Source organism: Filicampus tigris, chromosome 20, assembly GCF_054856515.1.
Source record: "Filicampus tigris isolate MCC_2025a chromosome 20, RoL_Ftig_1.0, whole genome shotgun sequence".
In the NCBI taxonomy this organism is placed as follows: Eukaryota; Metazoa; Chordata; class Actinopteri; order Syngnathiformes; family Syngnathidae; genus Filicampus; species Filicampus tigris.
Genome location: NC_141236.1, coordinates 10,395,461 through 10,413,001, shown reverse-complemented (window position 1 = coordinate 10,413,001; position 17,541 = coordinate 10,395,461). Strand labels below are relative to the sequence as shown.

Genomic DNA, 17,541 nt, shown 5'->3' with positions numbered 1-17,541 from the left:
AAGTGCAAATACTACTTTGATTGTTGCAAGAAGATACATGTTGTGCGATAACATAATGCACAACTATTGTCATGGTTTTTTCATATGCAATATAGACAAAACATTGAACTTTGATGGCTCATTTTAATATACTTTATTGACAAATGTCATTTATTGCATGAGTATGTAAAATGGTACATGCACAACAGACTAAACAAGCTCATTTAAAACTGTTATACATTTGATGTCATAAATATGGCTAGCAATCTAAGTGGCAATACTCCTTCCAAAGAGGTGGGAGTGTTTTATGCTGGTTCAGACTTCAGTTGGTTCCTCATTGTTGGAAAGTAAAGGGTAGGTCAATTTCAAGCCTTCCATTTGTGAGTTTCACCTGAGCCTCCGGTGAAGCTTGTGTCAGGCGCTCAAAAACAGTGGTGTTCACCTGATCGACTACCTTAATGAACATGTCAATAATGGAATCATATGCATTGTTGAGCTGCTCTTGATCTAGGGTAGAGATCTTGTCAACAACAACCTTTATGACTGTCACAATATTGACATAGATGTCATTGATCTGGAGGAACACTTCATCTAAATAGTCAGACTTGATCGAGTCAACAAACCGCTGAGATTCACCAACAATAGCTGACAGGGTCTCGCTAATTTTCACCAGTACTGTGTCAAAACTCTCCATATTCTTCACAGAGGCCACTAGTCCATTCATGATGTCCTTGACATATGTTTTTACGTTTTCAAGGATCTGGCCCACAGTAACTACATCACCAACTGGCATGGAGACTTTTATGGTGCTGATTTTCTCCACAAATGACTTGTAGTAGATCTCCATGGACTGATAAATAATCTGGATGGTTTTGTCCAGAATAGTAGCAATGCTGCCGGTCATCTTCTTCAGGACTTCAGGAAGAGTGGTCATTTCCTCAGACCCTGGCAGTTTGAACTGGGTCTCCCTCAGGAACTTGACGATAGCATCCAAGACAACCTGGATGCTTTGCTGGTATTGGACAATGGTGTTTCTGAAGAAGATTGACAGCTGGCTCATCTGGACATCGTAGTTGATGGCGGTATTATAGACATCACCGATGCGGCTAACAACAACATTCTTCAACTTCTCCATGTTGCTCGTGATCTGATACTTGTGAAGGAACTCTGTGAAGGCAGAGATCATGGAAGGGAGTCGCAGCTTCAGTTCCGAGAGCATCATTTTGGGTGCCTCTGTGTTGTAGACAATCTGGAGGTTCATCCTATTTGCATCCTTAGAAGATGATTTCATGACAAAGATGTCGACATCAGCCTCTGGAGCAGACTGTCAAAAAGAATGCAAAAAAATAACTCTTAAGCAAGACTAAGCAAAACTGATTAAATTTGCAAAATTGTCAGGTTAATCAACTCACAGGATAACGACCATAGACTCTTGTACTCATCTGCGATGGGACCCTGCCATTCATCTGCAAGCCCAGAAAGCCAATAGATGGAGCAGATAGTGAGGCACTAAGAACATCTCTGCGAGCAGCGTAGCGAAGGTTGACATCAGTGAAAGTTGGGCTGGTGATGTCCACATTAAGGGTTTGGCGAGAAACACTGAAAAAGAGAATACATTTTAAAATGAATTCCTGTCCTGTGATTAAATGAGAAAGAAGTATGCAAACAAAGAGATAATGTTACCTTGTGCCTTGGTCAATGACATGGTTGGCATCCATGTTGAGGTCAGCATGTTTCAGGGCGAGCTTGTTAATCATGTTCAAAGCAGCATTCTCAAAGTTTATCGTTGAAGAAGCTATTGGACAAGAAGTTTTGTGTACTTCAGTTCTTGAAAATATTGCAGTAGAATACATACTGTAATTATGCGAGAGGAAAATCATTAACTCACCATCCATGTCATAATCCAAGATGACAAAGGTGGAGGTGGCAGAGGATTTAAGTGTGCCTGTGAAAACGGGAGCATTTCCCTCCAGGAGTACATCAAAATTTGAGGTGTACAGTGGGGTGATGAACTTGCCGTTAGTGTACATCTTCTGTTTGGCGACTGTTACATCGACCACAGTTTTGTCCAAGATGGTGAAATCACCCAGGCTGCTTGGCTGTGACAGAGTAATCTCAATATCAGCAGTCAAGGAAGACACTGGTGCAATATCAATGGTAGCCTGGGCAAAATGCTTCCCATTGGTGTTGAAACTGAACAGGTTGAGCTCATTGTTACTTGTGTGCTTAAGCAGAGTGTACACATGGCTTAGGGAGGCTTGCAAAGACAGACTGTCAATTAAATCAAAGTTGATCACTTTAGCGGTGCCGTGGTTAAGTTTGACATCAGCAATGACCTTGGCGGTGGAGCGTAGGCCATTATTCAAGAACAGGTTAACGTCACTATCCAGAACTCCAAGTAGTAGATAGTCATCAAGCACTCTGCCATCCATGTTTGCCTTAGTGAATGCCTCAATGGAAATGTCTTCATTGGTTCCCTCCAGCTTCAGGCTGCATTCAGTGTTTGCTTTTCCAACAGCCTTGACCACAGGGATGTTGAAATCCCCCTTAATGTTCACAGTGGAGTGAGCCTTGGCTTTGGATTTGGTGTCCGCAACTAGATGCTGGTTCAATTCCAAGCTCAGTATAGGCAGAGAAATTCGTGCAACGGAGGCCACGGAGGTAGAAGCTTCCAGAGTCTCAGTACTCACACTAAAGGTGCTGTCATGAGTGCCTTCAATGTGCCGATTTTCAAGGGATAAGGAATTGGCCAACTTGATTCCTCTTTTGGTGGTCAGGCTGGTGGTGCCATCAAGTTTGGCTTTCAAGCCCTCGAACACAGAGGCAGTCGTAGCTCCCAGACGGAATACAAGATCATCTGCTGCATACAGTCCAGTATTGACATTCACATTGATGAGAGCAGACTTAAAGGACAACTCTGTAATCAGGTCACCCACAGGGGGAATCTCGATCAGGCTCATTATAACAGCGATGGGAGCAGCCTGCTTTTTCTGATAAACAATCTTGGCATCTAGATCGACATTTTGTTTAGTCGAAATCAGGAGTTGCTTCAGTTGAATCAGCTCATACAAGTTCACGTCACTTATTGCCGGGGTACGGATGTTGATAAAGGGGATTTCAACAGCAGGGATGCTAATGGGGTTGTTGAGGAAGTCAAGATTAACATTGCCATCCACTGTAATAAAGACACCAGCCTCATTTCTGTTGTTGTCAGCAGTTAAGTTGTAGGTCATTACACCCTGGTTAAGACGAGCAGTATAAACTGTGTTCACCTTCTGGTCGTTGGGTGTCAGAGTGGCAGAATAATGGTTCTGCAAATCAATCTTAATAGTCGGTGCTCCGGCGATGGTAACCCTGCTGTTTAATTTGTTTTGGAAGTCAGCGAAAAATTCGTAGGGATAGGCAACAATGTTCATTCCATTGGAAAGGACTCCTCTTACCACTCCAGTCATTTCTGTGTCATGGTTTGCTTTAAGCTCAGCCTTCAGGTTATTGAGGTTGACATTTCCAGAGGCCGAAATCACACTGTTCTTAATGACTGGCGCCTTCACCTCATTGAGGACATTAAACTTGTAGAGCAGAGGGCTTGCTTCAGCTGTTACTTGCTGTTTCATTGTCAGTGTTTTGGAGTCTGTGTTACCAGAGAAAGTCAATGTGACAAGGCTTGGACTGAGTGACAAATACAGGTTGCTGATGTGGTTGCTCTCGTGAGCAACGGACTTGCCAACATTGTCAACAGTCAAAGTGAGGGTGTAGCCATCTTGACGGAGGATTGCTTTCTGGTTCATGGTGGCATCACATTTGAGGGAGACAAATGGAAGGTCTACATTATGTTTGTAGTTTGTCTCAAGAGAAGCAGCCATTCCTCCTTCCATTGCAATAAAAGCAAGGTTTGAAACATCGGCATTGTAAATTGGAGTATTAACTTTCACTGCAGTCTTTGCTTGGGCCTGGCCAGAGAGGCCATAGAGAGATAGAGAGGCTTGGTGATCAACAACAAGAGCAAGATGGTTGATATTGAGGGTCTCTGCAAGCACAACACGGCTCATTTTAGGAAGAGCAATTTGAGCAGTTGAGTCGACTTTGTAATTCAGGATTTCAAAGCTGGAAGATGTGCCTTGAGAAGTAATGATGGCTTTGAATTGGGGTGTCATTACTTTCTCAGTAGAGTTTTGGATCTCAGCAGATGTCTTGATGGTGTAGATAGGAGTATTAAATCGGATCTCACCAGAGAGTTTGCCAAAGCAAGGGACAATAATATCACTTGGGATAGTTGGAACTGTGAACTCAGGAACCGAAAGAGACTTAACAAGCTTATCTACAGGGAAGTGTGGGATGGTAGGGAAGGAGATCTCAGGAAGAGTAATTTCTGAGAAGTTTATCTCAGGCATGGAAGGGAAGTAGTTCAATGTGAGATCTTTGAAGAAATCATCAATTTCAATCAGTTTGAAATTGAAATTCAAGATGAAATCAATAACTTGGATGATTTTCTGCTTGATGTCATCAAAGGAAATGGTGGTGGCATGGATAGTGTGGAAGCCCAGGATGGTGAATTCAGGGATATTCAGCTGTGTGGGGATTTCAGTCAGCTGAAGTTTATCCATGTTGAACGTCATGGATGGAACCACAAGGTCAGTGAGGGGAACAGTGAAAGATGGAATGTTCAACTCATACTTCTTCAATTCACTTGTCAGCGCATCAAAGATTTGCTGAATCTCACTGAAGATCTTTTGTTCAGGGAACACTGACCTGATTCCATCGATCACACTATTACAGTTCCTAGTGACAATGGCCAGAGCTTTTTTGTAGTACTCGCTCACTAACTTCAGGTATGAGGCAAGCTCAGCTTTGATGTCGATATTTGTAACTTCTTCTTTGATGTATTCAAAGTATCTCTTAATATCTTCAAACAAAGTCTGGTCCATCAGTTCTTTTAGAGATGTAATAATTTCTGCAACTCTGATTTCTCTCAGACGATCTATCAAGCCTTTAGCAGAGGTCAAGACAACATTAGAGAAATCTTTTGCTGCTTCAAGTTTCTTGGGAATTTCAAGAGCCCTGATTAGATCATTAATGTAATTTGTAGAGTCTGCAATGATTTCATTAACATAATCCACAATCCCATTATAATCCAGTGATGTCATTTTCTGCATGGTAGACTCAATAAAAGACTTCAAGTGTTGAATCATATCCTTAACTTCAGTGGATTTCATGTAGTCAATAGCTACCTGGAAGAATTGCTGGAATTTAGTAGGGATGTCTGCATCCCTGACCATTCTGGCAACAATATTGACGGTTTCCTCAATTCTTAACTGCTTGATGACCTCCACCAATTTTTCCAATATGACTTGGACCTTTTTGTCAGCTTCAAACTTTACGATGAAGTCCCATGTCTTGGAAGATAATGTGTTGATTTTTTCAAAGATGTTGAGATCCTGGATCCATTCCTTGATATACTCTGTTATCTCATCGAATACCTCAGTTGGAATCTGACTTGTTAAAATCTTGATGGAATCGCTGATGTCAATGTCTTTGATGATCTCCTTCAGTTCATCAACAAAGTTGACAATATCAAAACTGTCAACTGACTGTTTCATGATATTCAGGCAATCATTCAGATTAGCCATGATTTGGTATTCGTTGTCAATATTGTGCAGGAATGCCACACTCGTGCCTCTCAATTGTTCCAAGTCAATCTGCTGGATCATCGTCTTCACAGTATCGATAAGATACACAACTATTCCTTTGATGTCATAGCTATCATTAATGGCATTTACCAGTTCCTGGATCTTTGACACAATGGTTTCAGACAGGTTGCCATCAACAATAATCTGCTCCATCATGGCAAAATAGTGTTGAATGTAAAAGGTGACATCAGTGATAATTTTGTCAAAATGAACCCTCAGGTTTCTGAAAGCAGCGTCCACATCCTCCATGGAAATCAGATATTTTGGGCTTAGATCACTTAAGTAATCTTTCAACTGAATGACTTTGCCTTCAATGTTAAGTTGAGCAACAAACTCACCTACACGCTGAGGAAGTGCTTGAAGTTTTTCCCTGATCTCCTCATTCCTGATGTAGTCCTGAACAATTTCTGCAACACGGACAATAGCATCCTTGATGCCTTCCAAGAAGAAAGGCACATTTTCCATCAGAGGGAACTGAATGATGTGGCAGTTTGTGTTCTTGTCATACTTGAGGAAGCCTGAGACACCAAATTCCTGGTTTTCTGTGGATTCTGTGTTGATGATGTTTGTGAGGATATTAGCAGAAATACCCATGCCAGTTCCCTCAGCGGTGTTGTAAACACTCATGTCTTGATTTAAGGCATGATTATTGATTTTCGACTTTAGACTAACTGCGGCCTTCTGTTCACTCGTAGAAAGAACAGCGTCCATCTTATTGTCCAGTGTGGTCTCCAGGGAAATGCCGTTGTCGAGTGCCTGGCTCACTGAGGCTCGGCATTCATGTGAGCTAGCAAAAGCCAAGGGTTGTGCTCGCAGGAGGAACTTGCCATAGAGCTGTGCACTGTGCTTTCCATACAGCACAAAGTCTCCATCAGCATTGAAGATGGCATCAAGGTTGAAGTCGAAAGGAACTATGCTGGAACGGAGGTTATGGTCAAAGCGCATAAGCTGTGAGTTAAAGCGAGCATCATTGGTGAATTTGGCAGCAAGACCAATAATCTCAAGTTCTGAGGTATGGCTCAAGTATGTTCCAAAAAGATTTCCAATCGTGCTGCACTTTGCGTTGGCTGTCATGTCAGCATAGTTAATCTGATAGCTGTGCTTCATCTCTGCCTCATCATAGGTAGTTTTCAGGCTTCCAGTCAAGTCCATCTTGTAAGAGCCCGCCTGCAACTGAGCCTCATTAATGATGTTAGCGGCGAGTAGCTTCACGTTATTGTTGACCTTGGCAGATACTGCATAGGGTGTTAGGTCAAGGGCAACATTGTGTTTATAAGAGGCATACTCACTGGCCTGGGCTTTAGCCTTAGAGTTGAAGGTAAGGCTGGAAAGTGTTACCGTCAGATCATTGCCATTATCAAACTTGAGGTCAAATAATGCAGCCTTGTTATTAACAGACAGACTTGCTTTAGTAGTGTCCAGCAGAGCATTAAAGGTGTTTTCCAGAGTCAGTGGACTCTGAAGAGTGTTTGTTCCACTTGTGACCAAACCGTCCTTGTCCATTCTCAGGGTGGCTTTGTGCATGGCAGTGTTCTGCAGAAGCTTAATGATGCCATCACTGTTTACCGTCAGACCATTGACATCAAGAGAGGAAGTCAGCAGAGAGTAGATTTGATCTTCAAAGTGGTCTGCATTTGTTTCCACTCTCAGAGCAATTTTGCCTGTTCCAGCAGAGGCTTCAGCTTTGTTTTGGATTTTCATGCCAAGAGCAAGGGCACTTGAATGACACTTGAGTGACAGGTTGCTGTCTGCGAAGGAAAGCTCGGCAGTGTGCGTCAAGGTGTCTTCAAAGGCATTGGTGTTAGAAACAACCAACAAGTCACCATCAACAAGCGTTGCTGTGATTCTGTTTTTAGCCTGAACAATTGTTGAGTCAAATTCAACCAAAGAATCGATCTTTGCATTTGGTTTGAAAGGAATAACATAGAAGGTCTGAGTTGAAAGAGTCTTGGCAGAGAGGGGTCCAGCCTTGAACATTCCCTTAAAGTTGCTATCAACAGAGATTTTCTCAGTGTTGATTCCAGTCAGGGAGTTGTAATCGATGTCAACATTGAGGCTAAATGGGCTTGTGGCTTCAATCTTGCCTTGTGATTGCACGTTAATTTTGTCAGTGATGGTTGCATCCTCAACAAAACTAACATTGGCTTCAATGAACTTGTGGGACAAAGAGCCTTTCAAGTGGGCCTTCAGTGAATCAGTGGTGGCCAACATTCCAGAGCCTAAATGAAAGATGCAAAAAGGAAATTGAGTCATTGTATCAATACTAATAATTTACTTTAATTTATAATACTATAATGTTTAGTTAAAAAAAAAAAAAGAAAAAGGGAAGTCACATATTCGAAATACCTTCAGTCTTGAATGACAGGATTTCAAATGGTGAGGTTCCTTTGACATCAAACTTGGCAGAGTAACTTGGAGCTTCCACAACATCTTTGCCGGCTGCGATTGAGGCCTCAATGTCGTAGAGGTTGCTCTTCATCTGTGTTGAAACTTCAGCTTTGCCAAAAAGAGGAACAGTAAAAGTGAGTCTCTCAGGGAAAAAAAACTCCGGGATTGGAATCTCCATGGAGACAATCTCCACTCCAAACTCAGGCAGAGACAGGTGAGGTGTTGTCAAAGCTAGTGGGAAGTTGAGCTCCTTAGTTGACTTTCCCCCAAGAGGGAGTGGGATGGCGATGGTGAAGTGCTCTTTGTTGAAGTAGTACGCGGCCTTTGTTTCACTGTAAAAGTACAAAAGTTAAACTTATAAATGTTTTTGAAAAACCCAATAACCAATTAATGTGGCCCATTTCAGACTTACGTGTTGAGGAACAGCGTCTCAGGCAAGGAAATCTCAGGCATATCTGGAACTCTGAAGTTCTGAAGGTAAGGGATCTCAGCACCATACTTCTCCATGTAGTTGTTTGTTGCCTAAGAGACAGACAACAATGGAAGCTGTTTCACTTCAACACAAATAGAAACACATTAGCAATAATAGTTGGATCGCATACTTCTCCAAACTTCTTGAAGATGTGAGAGACCTTCATGTCGGTTTGTCCCACTTGTGTGTCAAGAAGTTCTTGTGTGTACTTCTCAAACAAATCAGTGAATGGTCCGAAGGTGACATCAGTGTTCATGTCAGATTTGAACTCAACCTCAACCTTGCTTTCATCTGGATAATGGACAAAAAATGGAAACGTTTGAAGACATACAGAAGTGTGTCTCTTTTACTTTTACCTTAAAGATTGGGTTAACTTTACCACTTCAATTTGAGTGCTGATTTAAAGGTACTGTTCGTCAGAATTGGTAAAATGGATATGAAACATCTAAGCGAGAAAAATGCAGTGAGCTAGCAAAAAATGAGAAAGTATTACTGATGGTTGTTATAGATAGGGCAGAAAGCATAAGAGTGTATGTGGAAAAATATATTACCGTATTTCATTGCAATCTCCTGTTTGGACACAGCATCCATGACCTTCACTTCACTCTTCAGTTTCAATTCCAATTCTTCCTCTCGCTTCATGTTAGCTGTGACTGAGGCATCAACGTTTAGTGTGGGGACCAAAAGCTGAATTTGAAGCATACCTTTCTTCATCACCTCAAGACTGAAAGAAATACCAGCGTCAGAATCTAAAATATGTCAAATGACATCTTTGTTCCTCCTTGAGACGCCTGATTTCTTACTTGGCTTGACCAATGAGGGAAAGCTGAGGGATATCTTTGTTAAGAAGATCCAAATAGATGGAATGGGTTCCTTTGCCTCTGGTATTCCCATCAACAACACCCAGCCTCAATCCTGCTTCCACATCATAGTCAGGAATCTGGATATCAGCTGTGACCGTATGCTTCCTTCTGTTGTACTTCATGACTGCTCTGGCCTCTGCGGGCTCTGCACCTGTTGTTGTCCAACCAATCCCATAATGTCACGCCACTGAATTTCAGAGCCATTTCAATTAGCTTATTATCAACTTGACTGTGATGTACCTTCAGCTCTCAGAACGAACTTCACAGAGTCGACCTTTTGCCTGCCCTCGTCTCCCTCCTTGAGCAGCTCATAGGCAAGAGTGGCAGTGTACTCAGTGACTTCACCGGTAGGATGGAGCTCCAGTGCAAATCTTATTAAAATTCATGATATCGTTTAATGGATAAATCAATTTTTGGTATGTAATTTATTTAGAAAAATAGAGCTGTTGTGTGTGTTTCCTCACTTGCTGTCTCCAGTGAAGGGGAAGTAGGGGGCTGTCTCTTGAGAGAAAGCATCAGTGTACTGAAGAGCGGTGCAATATTTCATCCCAGCAAAGAAGGGGGTGCATTCACTAACATCGACTTTGTTTGTCACCATTGGGGTGATTGTCACGACCTTCAGGTCATTCACTGCCACCAGGCTGTTTCTAAATTTTAAACACAGAGAAGGAGTTAATAAAAACCATTTAAAAAAAACACTTCCAACCTTGACACACAGTTGCCATTTTTTGTGCATCTTACGTCATTTGGATTAGCTTGGTTGGGCTCTTGGGAGTAGGGATGGTCAGCTTGACATGATCACGTCCCATCGAGATCTTGGCCTGAAGTCCGCTCTCGTGGAAGATGTTGGAGTGCAGCTCCAATCCAGAGTTGAGATATTCGGGAATGTAGGCTCCAACATGGGTTGTAAACTCAATGCCAGCAGAGGGCATGAAAGCTACTTCACTCTGTCAGAGAAACACAAAAGATGTACGTTAGAACTTGACTTACAAACGACTGGTATGGTTAAAACAGATTCAGCAAATAAATACCATGTCACGGGCAATCTTAAGTCCAGCCTTGACTCCAGGGGTGAAAGTTCCAGACAATGTAATTTTCAGAGGCACACCAGTGACAGTGGGCAAGAAAAAGTCATTATCCATGAAGATGTAGTGGGCGAAGATGGTGTTGTCAGCCTTTGTCATCAGTCCCTTCAAGAGCTGTGCAAATACAAGTCAAATTTAAATCACAAAGAGGCCTATGCTTTGTTTTTATGTAAACTGTTCTCCTCAAGCCACATCGCCTTTCCTTACATCGGTGGGAAACATCTTGAACATGCTCTCAGCCATCAAGGCAGCAGAGTATGCCATAGCTTCCAGCTCACTGGTTTTCAGATATCCCAGCTCATTTCCGAACAATCTCAAATACATCATCGCCTCTGGAGACTTTGTGGTCTCCAGTTTTTTCATCAGCATGTTGAGGTTCTGTCCAACTTCTTTCATAAAGTTCTGAGTGACCTAAACACAGATGTGGAGATCAAGTATTGCTTGATAGTTACAACAATACAACCAAAGTAGAGTTCTTCTCAGCCAACTCAAATACCTGTCTCTTCATCTCAGCATTCTTCAAACCAGGAAGGAAGCTCTGTACAATCTCTCTGACTGCATGCATGTTATCGGAGACAAAGTACATCGTCTTCATGGCAGTGTCAGGGAAGAATCCATTGTCACCAAACAGTGCATCAACTGTCGGTTCAAATCCTTTACCCTCGACACCAATCTGTGATGGTTGTACAAGTCGCAAGTAAGTTTATCTAAACTTACTCTAACAGAGCTTCTTTTCTGATCACTCAGAATATTTACCTCCATCATGTCAATGTCAAATCCAAATGCCTGAAGAGTCATTTCCAGCATGGCTTCTTTGGGCAGGTAGCTGGTGCCCTCAAAGATCATGTTTCCCTCTACAGATCCGATCCGGTAGTTACGAGAGAACTTGGTGGGGTTCATGATGGGTCCAATCTCATTGTCCTGGATGGCGTCACGAATATTTTGCCTGAGTCTTGACAGACAAAAAAAAACCCAAAGATACAATTCAAACTCTAATGTTCTCGATTTTGTAGTACTCTGACAACGACAACAAATAAATTCATATGTAGCCGGTCGTCACTTACTCTTCAGTTTTAGGCTCACTTGAAGACAAAATATTGGTAATGTGGGACACCACAAAGCTCTTGAATTGGGTATCTTTCTCAGTGGGCAAGACAGTGGCCAAACGCACCAACTCACTTGGCAGGGGGTTCTTCATAAGCACAAGATATGCAGCGATTCTCTTTTGCAGGGGGCTGGCACTGTCCAAAAGGACCTGAATGAGAATCTCTCTTCCCTGTGACAAAGTCATTGATCCAATTAGCAATAATTCTAATGAGTTATTCAAACCATACTTTAATATTTCCAAACATTGGCACTTGCCTCATCTGAGATGGGAGTCTGCCGGTAAACCTGGATGGCAGCTTGCTGCACTGCCAGGGAAGCATCTGGTTGGTTCACACACTGCAGCACTGAAGCTCTGAGTGCAGGGCTTGCAGGCACAATAGCGGGAGCCATATTCCCAATAACCTAGACCAACACAGAAAATAGTTGTCTTTACCATACAGAATAAATAAGAACAGACTTTGGATCATGGTTCCATAATACAAATCAATGAACTACTCATTTGCTGAATTACATACCCTCAAAGTCAGGAAAGTGTTTTCTTCGTCACCAGCACAGTCACCCAAATGACCAGCCAAGAACTCAGCAACAGAGCGAATCTCGGGGATTAGTTTTCCTTCACTTTTGTAAAACCTGTGATGAAGAAATGTAAGATTAGTCTCTTTGAATCACGTGTGACAGTCAATAGCATAGTAGGGTAACAAAGCTCACCTCTTGATTACATTGCTCAGGCCATACATGATGGGCTTGCTGGGCTTGTACTTGACCATTTCAAGCATGTCATTGATCAGAAGGGCAGAAGGATTAGAAACAAGTCCCAATGCAAAAACTGTGGCATCGACTTCAATTGCTGTGGTTTGGAAGCCCCTAAGGATCTGCATGATGGCACTGCTGCACTCCGGAGTTCCGCACTGGGCCAGAACTTGGTAGGTCAGGACACGGGACACAACGAGAGCCTCTGGAATGGCACTCCTCAGGGTTTCGGTCTTCATTCCGCGGACCATGGTGACAATCTGATGGAAGATTTGTGCCCTCTTCTCGCCCTCAGTCTCAGGCAGATAGGCCAGTTCACTCATGAGATCCAGATAAGCCTCTTTATCCTGGAAATACATCTTGTGCTCAACAGTGTCCATATGAAGACCCTTGGCATTATCACCTGTAACACACCAGCAGCATTGTGTTAATCAGTGGTTTTGCTTTGGAGATGGGAATTAACACATCTCAGAAAACATTAAATAGATTGTCGATTTACCATGATCAAAGACTCTGTCGTTGGAAGTAGAAACCTGCACCAGGGTCAGTTCTTGCTTTCCAACATTAGTAACTCCATATTCACCCCTGAAATTGTAAAGCACTGTTTTAGGATCAGGACTGAGGCAGAAAATGTGCTACATTACTGAAGCACAGCATAGCGGGCATTAGGGAAATTCAGATTTACTTGTGAGAGAATGGGATCAGGATGTGCTTCTCTGTACATGACCCAGAGGTCATGTGTTTCTTCTCGTTGTCAAATTTGTAGTTACAGGTCTGTGAGCTTCTGACGAGCTTGGAAAGAGGGTATTGCTGAAAATGAAAAATGAAATCATTTGGCTCATGCTGATTTGGCATTAAAGTAATATTGTGGTTCTTTCAATTTTGAATGGCTTTTTCTTGCTCTAAATCGTCTTGTTTCATTCCCTGCTTGTTTTTTGTGTTGTTGTCGGTTTTTTTTTCGCCTTACCATGCCAGAGATGAGTGCCAACGGGCTGGTGTAATCTCTTACTGGGACAAATCTGTCGCATGTGGACAGGTCCCTTTCCAGACTGATATCAGTTGCAATGTCCTCTCTAGCGTTGATGGTGTAGTAGCTCTTGCACATACCATGGATAGTTGGCTAAAATGTAAGAGGAACAAATGCATTTAGTACTTGCTTTACAATAGTAATCATTGTTGGTTGCTTTGGGAGACTCCCAAAGGAAATTACTGTACCATATTCTTGTTCTTGTCCTCTTCCATCAGAGGCACAGCCAGGGCTGAGATGATACCCCTCTTGATGTTCAGGGTGGTTGTTGTCTCACCTTCCTCTGGGTACAGTTTCACATCGTAGACACCCTCAACTACAACCTTCAGAGGGTATCTAGAAGACACAGAAAATCTGTTAACTGACTTGTTTTTGTACAACCCAATATTTGTCCATTACGTTCCAAAGTGCATGGTACCTTTCCATTTCGTCAGCAAAAGCATCCGAGCTGGGAGCAGCGGCGAACGTGGGATTGCCGTCTGAGTCAAAGTCGACCACTTCGCTCAGGGCACAGCCAGTGGTGCGCACGATGAAACTGCAAGTCTGCGGAACTTCGATTTCAACCTGTGACAGAAGACCCATGTCTTTCATTTCTTAAAAAGAGACTTTTTCAAGCACATTGTGAATGTCATTGAACGCACACACTAAAAACTTGCAAGCATAAAATCTCTATAAAATAATGTGCCTATCAGTGTGTTGGATATGAGCCTATAAGGGGTGGTGCCTGGGAGGGTGACATATGACCTTGGCAAGATGGAGGGAGGTTGGCAGGTTGGCTCAGGCTATGGCAAGCCTGGATGAGCGTTTTTTTTTTATTATCCTTTTAAAAAAGGTGCTTATCAGAAAAGATACTGGACTGCTCATACCTTGCACGTTGCCCTGGGTCCGTTCTTGAGCGACGAGGCTCCATTGATGGCGTTCAGAGATTCCGCTACGTATTGGTATTCGTACTTGTGCAGGGTCTTGTACCGTTTGGCCACTAGAGGAGAACATCACATCACCCTGGTAAGACATTCATTGTGATCGTGTGATTATTTATTTATTATTATTCAGCAATTGGGGCAACTTACGCAGACAAGGTGGCTGATCTCCATCTTGCGCAACTTTGAAGAAGAAAGACAATAATTGTTTATTTATGCCAAAAGACAAATTGTATTAAAAATAGCTCCTAAGGCATATTATTATTTGTGTGGCTCTCACATAGACATAAATGATATAGAGTCTGTAAGGTATGTATTGTTTTAATACACAGTTTTCAATGAAAAGTATTTATGTCCACATTTCACAAATGTATTTATTTATTTAATCGAAACTCAAATAAAAGCCATTTTGGTTGTTTTTCCGCTCACAAAATGTGGACATTATTGGACAGACTGATGGATGTAAAAAGGCATAGATCAAATATCTACTCTACATTATCAAATTCAGCTCACTATAATTCAATTCAAACTTTCATTTAAATCTTGAGATTATTGACGGGACATAGAAGTGAACCAAAAGAACAACAAAGCAGACATTATTGAAAGTTCATAGTCAAAGTTTTTTTTTTTTTAAATCATATTGAAATGATACGTAACAATTGTGTTTAGTTTGAGTGTCTGCTGTAGAGCATTCCAGGAAGAAACACTGAAAGAGGCTTTATCAAATTCAGTCTTAGTCTGAGGAACCACTTTATTAAGGTGCTGATATATGGTGGTATCATTTGCATAGAAATGAGCAAGAGTCTGTCATGGGGATGTCATGTCATACATTGTGGACCAAATATCGCACTTTTTGCAACACCGTTGGCTTTTGTCAGAAAAGCAGATTGAGTTACAGAGAGTCACACATTCTTTCCGTCAAGATATAGGTCATTTTAAAACTAGTTAAATGAACAAGAGTCATATCCAACGACTGTCAGTCTCTGGAGCAGCAAAGCATAGTCAACAGTATCAAAGGTTTTGCTAAGGTCAATAAATACGGTATTTCCCTTCCATAGCGCATTTATTGTATTATTATTTGTATGGATCGCAAAGTGAACTAGGAAGAGACCAAACCTTAGAATTCAACACAGAAAAAAGGACGAAGATGCCAATATAGTCTTACAAAAGCTTGACTGGCATTTTTTAATGTAATCATAGCAAAGGATATGACTGACTTGAGAAAAATCTTTTCCGGCAACAAACCAAAAACTTTAATTTCCTTTTCCTCAAATGTAAAGTTTCTCATCTGTGAAATGTCCAAATAAATCCACACGGTCACCCACAGATTCTTGAGCATCGAGATGCTTCAAAAAGCGCTATCATCATCCGATATTGATCATGGAAAAGTCACAACACCAGGCTTAACCTTTATACCAAAAATAATATGAAATTGAACATTCAGATGATTAAATACAACGTATTTAAAACAACAACTGTCGTAAATACTCACCAGCCAAGGCTGATGTGCTGAGGATCAGCAGAAGGCAGAGCTTTGAGTCCCTCATGGTGGGCTCGTAAAGCTCAATCCCTCCGGTGGTTTGGCGAGTACTCAGATGAGACTGAGTTGTCCGAATCCTCGCGGGTCCTTTATAGAGCACTTACTGGGAGGAACGTTCAAAGTCCGCCGTGACCTGCGGTGTGGAGGGACAAAGGGAAAAGGTTTTTCAGGATATGCATTGCTCAAAGCAGAGGCTTACAACGCAGATTTTTTTTCTGAAATCGTTACACGCAGTGGGAGTTCTCACTCAAATGTTTGATCATATCAAGACAAGTCAGTGAGTTCAAGTTAACTTTGGCGGTTTTCAAACTCAATGTCGGTGCTTGACCAAGACGGGTCAAGCTAGTCAAATGGCGCTGTCGTGTAAAATTAGCTCGTTTCTACTACAACACAGACTTAGACGACATTTTTGTTTGGTTCAGTCCAAAATTTTTGGGCAGTTTTAACCTGGTACTGACTCAATCTAAACAAGTTTAACAAATTATAATATTTTTTTTAATACAACTGAAATTTATATCAAGATGGCTTTTTTGGGCCTTTATCTTGTATTGTGTTGTTCTGGAGTATTTTTCTTCTGTCTGTGTGTCTTTAGCCCATATTCCTGTCAATTATCCCTGTCCTGTCTCTGCTCGTTTGCGCAGTGCTGTAGCTGTTGTTGTTGAGGAAACAACAGAAGCAGAAATTGATTTTTTTTTTTTTTTTTTAACTGGACAAATGTGCACACGGTCTCCAAACACTGTGTCAAAACAGCAAATCTTTTATACTGGTTCTGTGAATGATACCTATTAAATGTTCTCACGCATTTGATTTGTGTACGCATTCTTAATGTTTTCTTATATTTTGAATTAACAGCAAAAAATACAAAGCATGCACACACAATATGGGTCTCACATTTGATCTATCAAAAAAAAAAAAATAGGAACTGTAAAACTGCCAAATGCAGTACATCAGTGAGTCATATTTTAAAAAAAATCATAACCTCTTGAGCATACTTTTTTTTTTTTAATAGGAAAAAGGGTTCCAATTGTAACACCCAACATTTAAACATGCAGTCACATATTAAGATTACAAATAGAATAATTAGAATTAGAAATATAATAATTAGAATTGTTCTGACAATATTTTTACCTTGCTCTTGTGTTGCTGCTTCCGCTGCCACTAACCCAAAATGAAAACAATCCCCCTAATTCAATACTACCCGGATAATGAACTTTGATCAACAAATATTCAAAGGTTCCTCTAAGGCTTTATTTGCTGTTCGAGCAAACATAAGTAAACATTTTGACTCAAGGCTGAAATGCGCTTTTCATCCGTAGCGTGAGGTTGTATTTTAAAACTCGTTCCTATGCAGTTTTATCAGCATATTTGTCAGCATCATTTGCAAATGTTAACTTGAAGACACGGGTTCGTATTGACTGACACGTGCATGCTTTGGATCCAAGGGGGTTTGGGGTGGTGGGGGTTAGCCCTGGAATACTTGATAAGCTCCACTGTGTGCAATTTGTCTCAGTGATTCAATCAGGAAACCAATCACGCTATTGACTTTCATGGTCATTAACCTCACCGCGCTATAATTCTGCCAGCCTCCTTCTGCTGGCATTTTGGCATTCATGTACCTTTTAATTTTTTTTTTTATATATTGAGTATTTGTCGAGCGCGAGATAAAAGTAAAAGATGGAAGATTTGTTTTTAAATCATTGTCTTTCATTAATACAAGTGTTTT

General features: G+C 41.4%; 1 protein-coding gene across 1 annotated transcript; it reads right to left on the bottom strand.

The window, feature by feature from the left end:
• Positions 1 to 118: 118 nt before the first annotated feature.
• Positions 119 to 16,986, bottom strand: apobb.1 (apolipoprotein Bb, tandem duplicate 1). The gene is made up of 29 exons (XM_086019826.1): positions 16,947 to 16,986; positions 15,771 to 15,951; positions 14,429 to 14,461; positions 14,225 to 14,337; positions 13,777 to 13,922; positions 13,547 to 13,694; positions 13,299 to 13,451; positions 13,017 to 13,141; positions 12,831 to 12,916; positions 12,290 to 12,734; positions 12,097 to 12,211; positions 11,837 to 11,983; positions 11,539 to 11,750; positions 11,231 to 11,426; positions 10,971 to 11,147; positions 10,682 to 10,885; positions 10,421 to 10,588; positions 10,131 to 10,336; positions 9,854 to 10,036; positions 9,630 to 9,760; positions 9,330 to 9,540; positions 9,078 to 9,250; positions 8,657 to 8,817; positions 8,467 to 8,576; positions 8,013 to 8,386; positions 1,868 to 7,885; positions 1,663 to 1,774; positions 1,392 to 1,578; positions 119 to 1,303 (listed from the first exon to the last, which is right to left on the bottom strand). Exons 2-29 carry the CDS (start codon positions 15,823 to 15,825, stop codon positions 314 to 316), a joined length of 11,379 nt encoding a protein of 3,792 aa, XP_085875952.1. The 5' UTR covers positions 15,826 to 15,951; positions 16,947 to 16,986; the 3' UTR covers positions 119 to 313.
• Between the last annotated feature and the right edge of the window lie 555 nt (positions 16,987 to 17,541).

Excerpts from the sequence above, each read along its gene's own strand:
- apobb.1 (XM_086019826.1), bottom strand. The coding sequence starts at position 15,825 with ATGAGGGACTCAAAGCTCTGCCTTCTGCTGATCCTCAGCACATCAGCC. Across the intron at positions 12,212-12,289 it reads CTGAGCAATGTAATCAAGAG|GTTTTACAAAAGTGAAGGAA; the intron begins GTGAGCTTTGTT and ends TCTTCATCACAG. Across the intron at positions 1,775-1,867 it reads CTTGGATTATGACATGGATG|CTTCTTCAACGATAAACTTT; the intron begins GTGAGTTAATGA and ends CTTGTCCAATAG.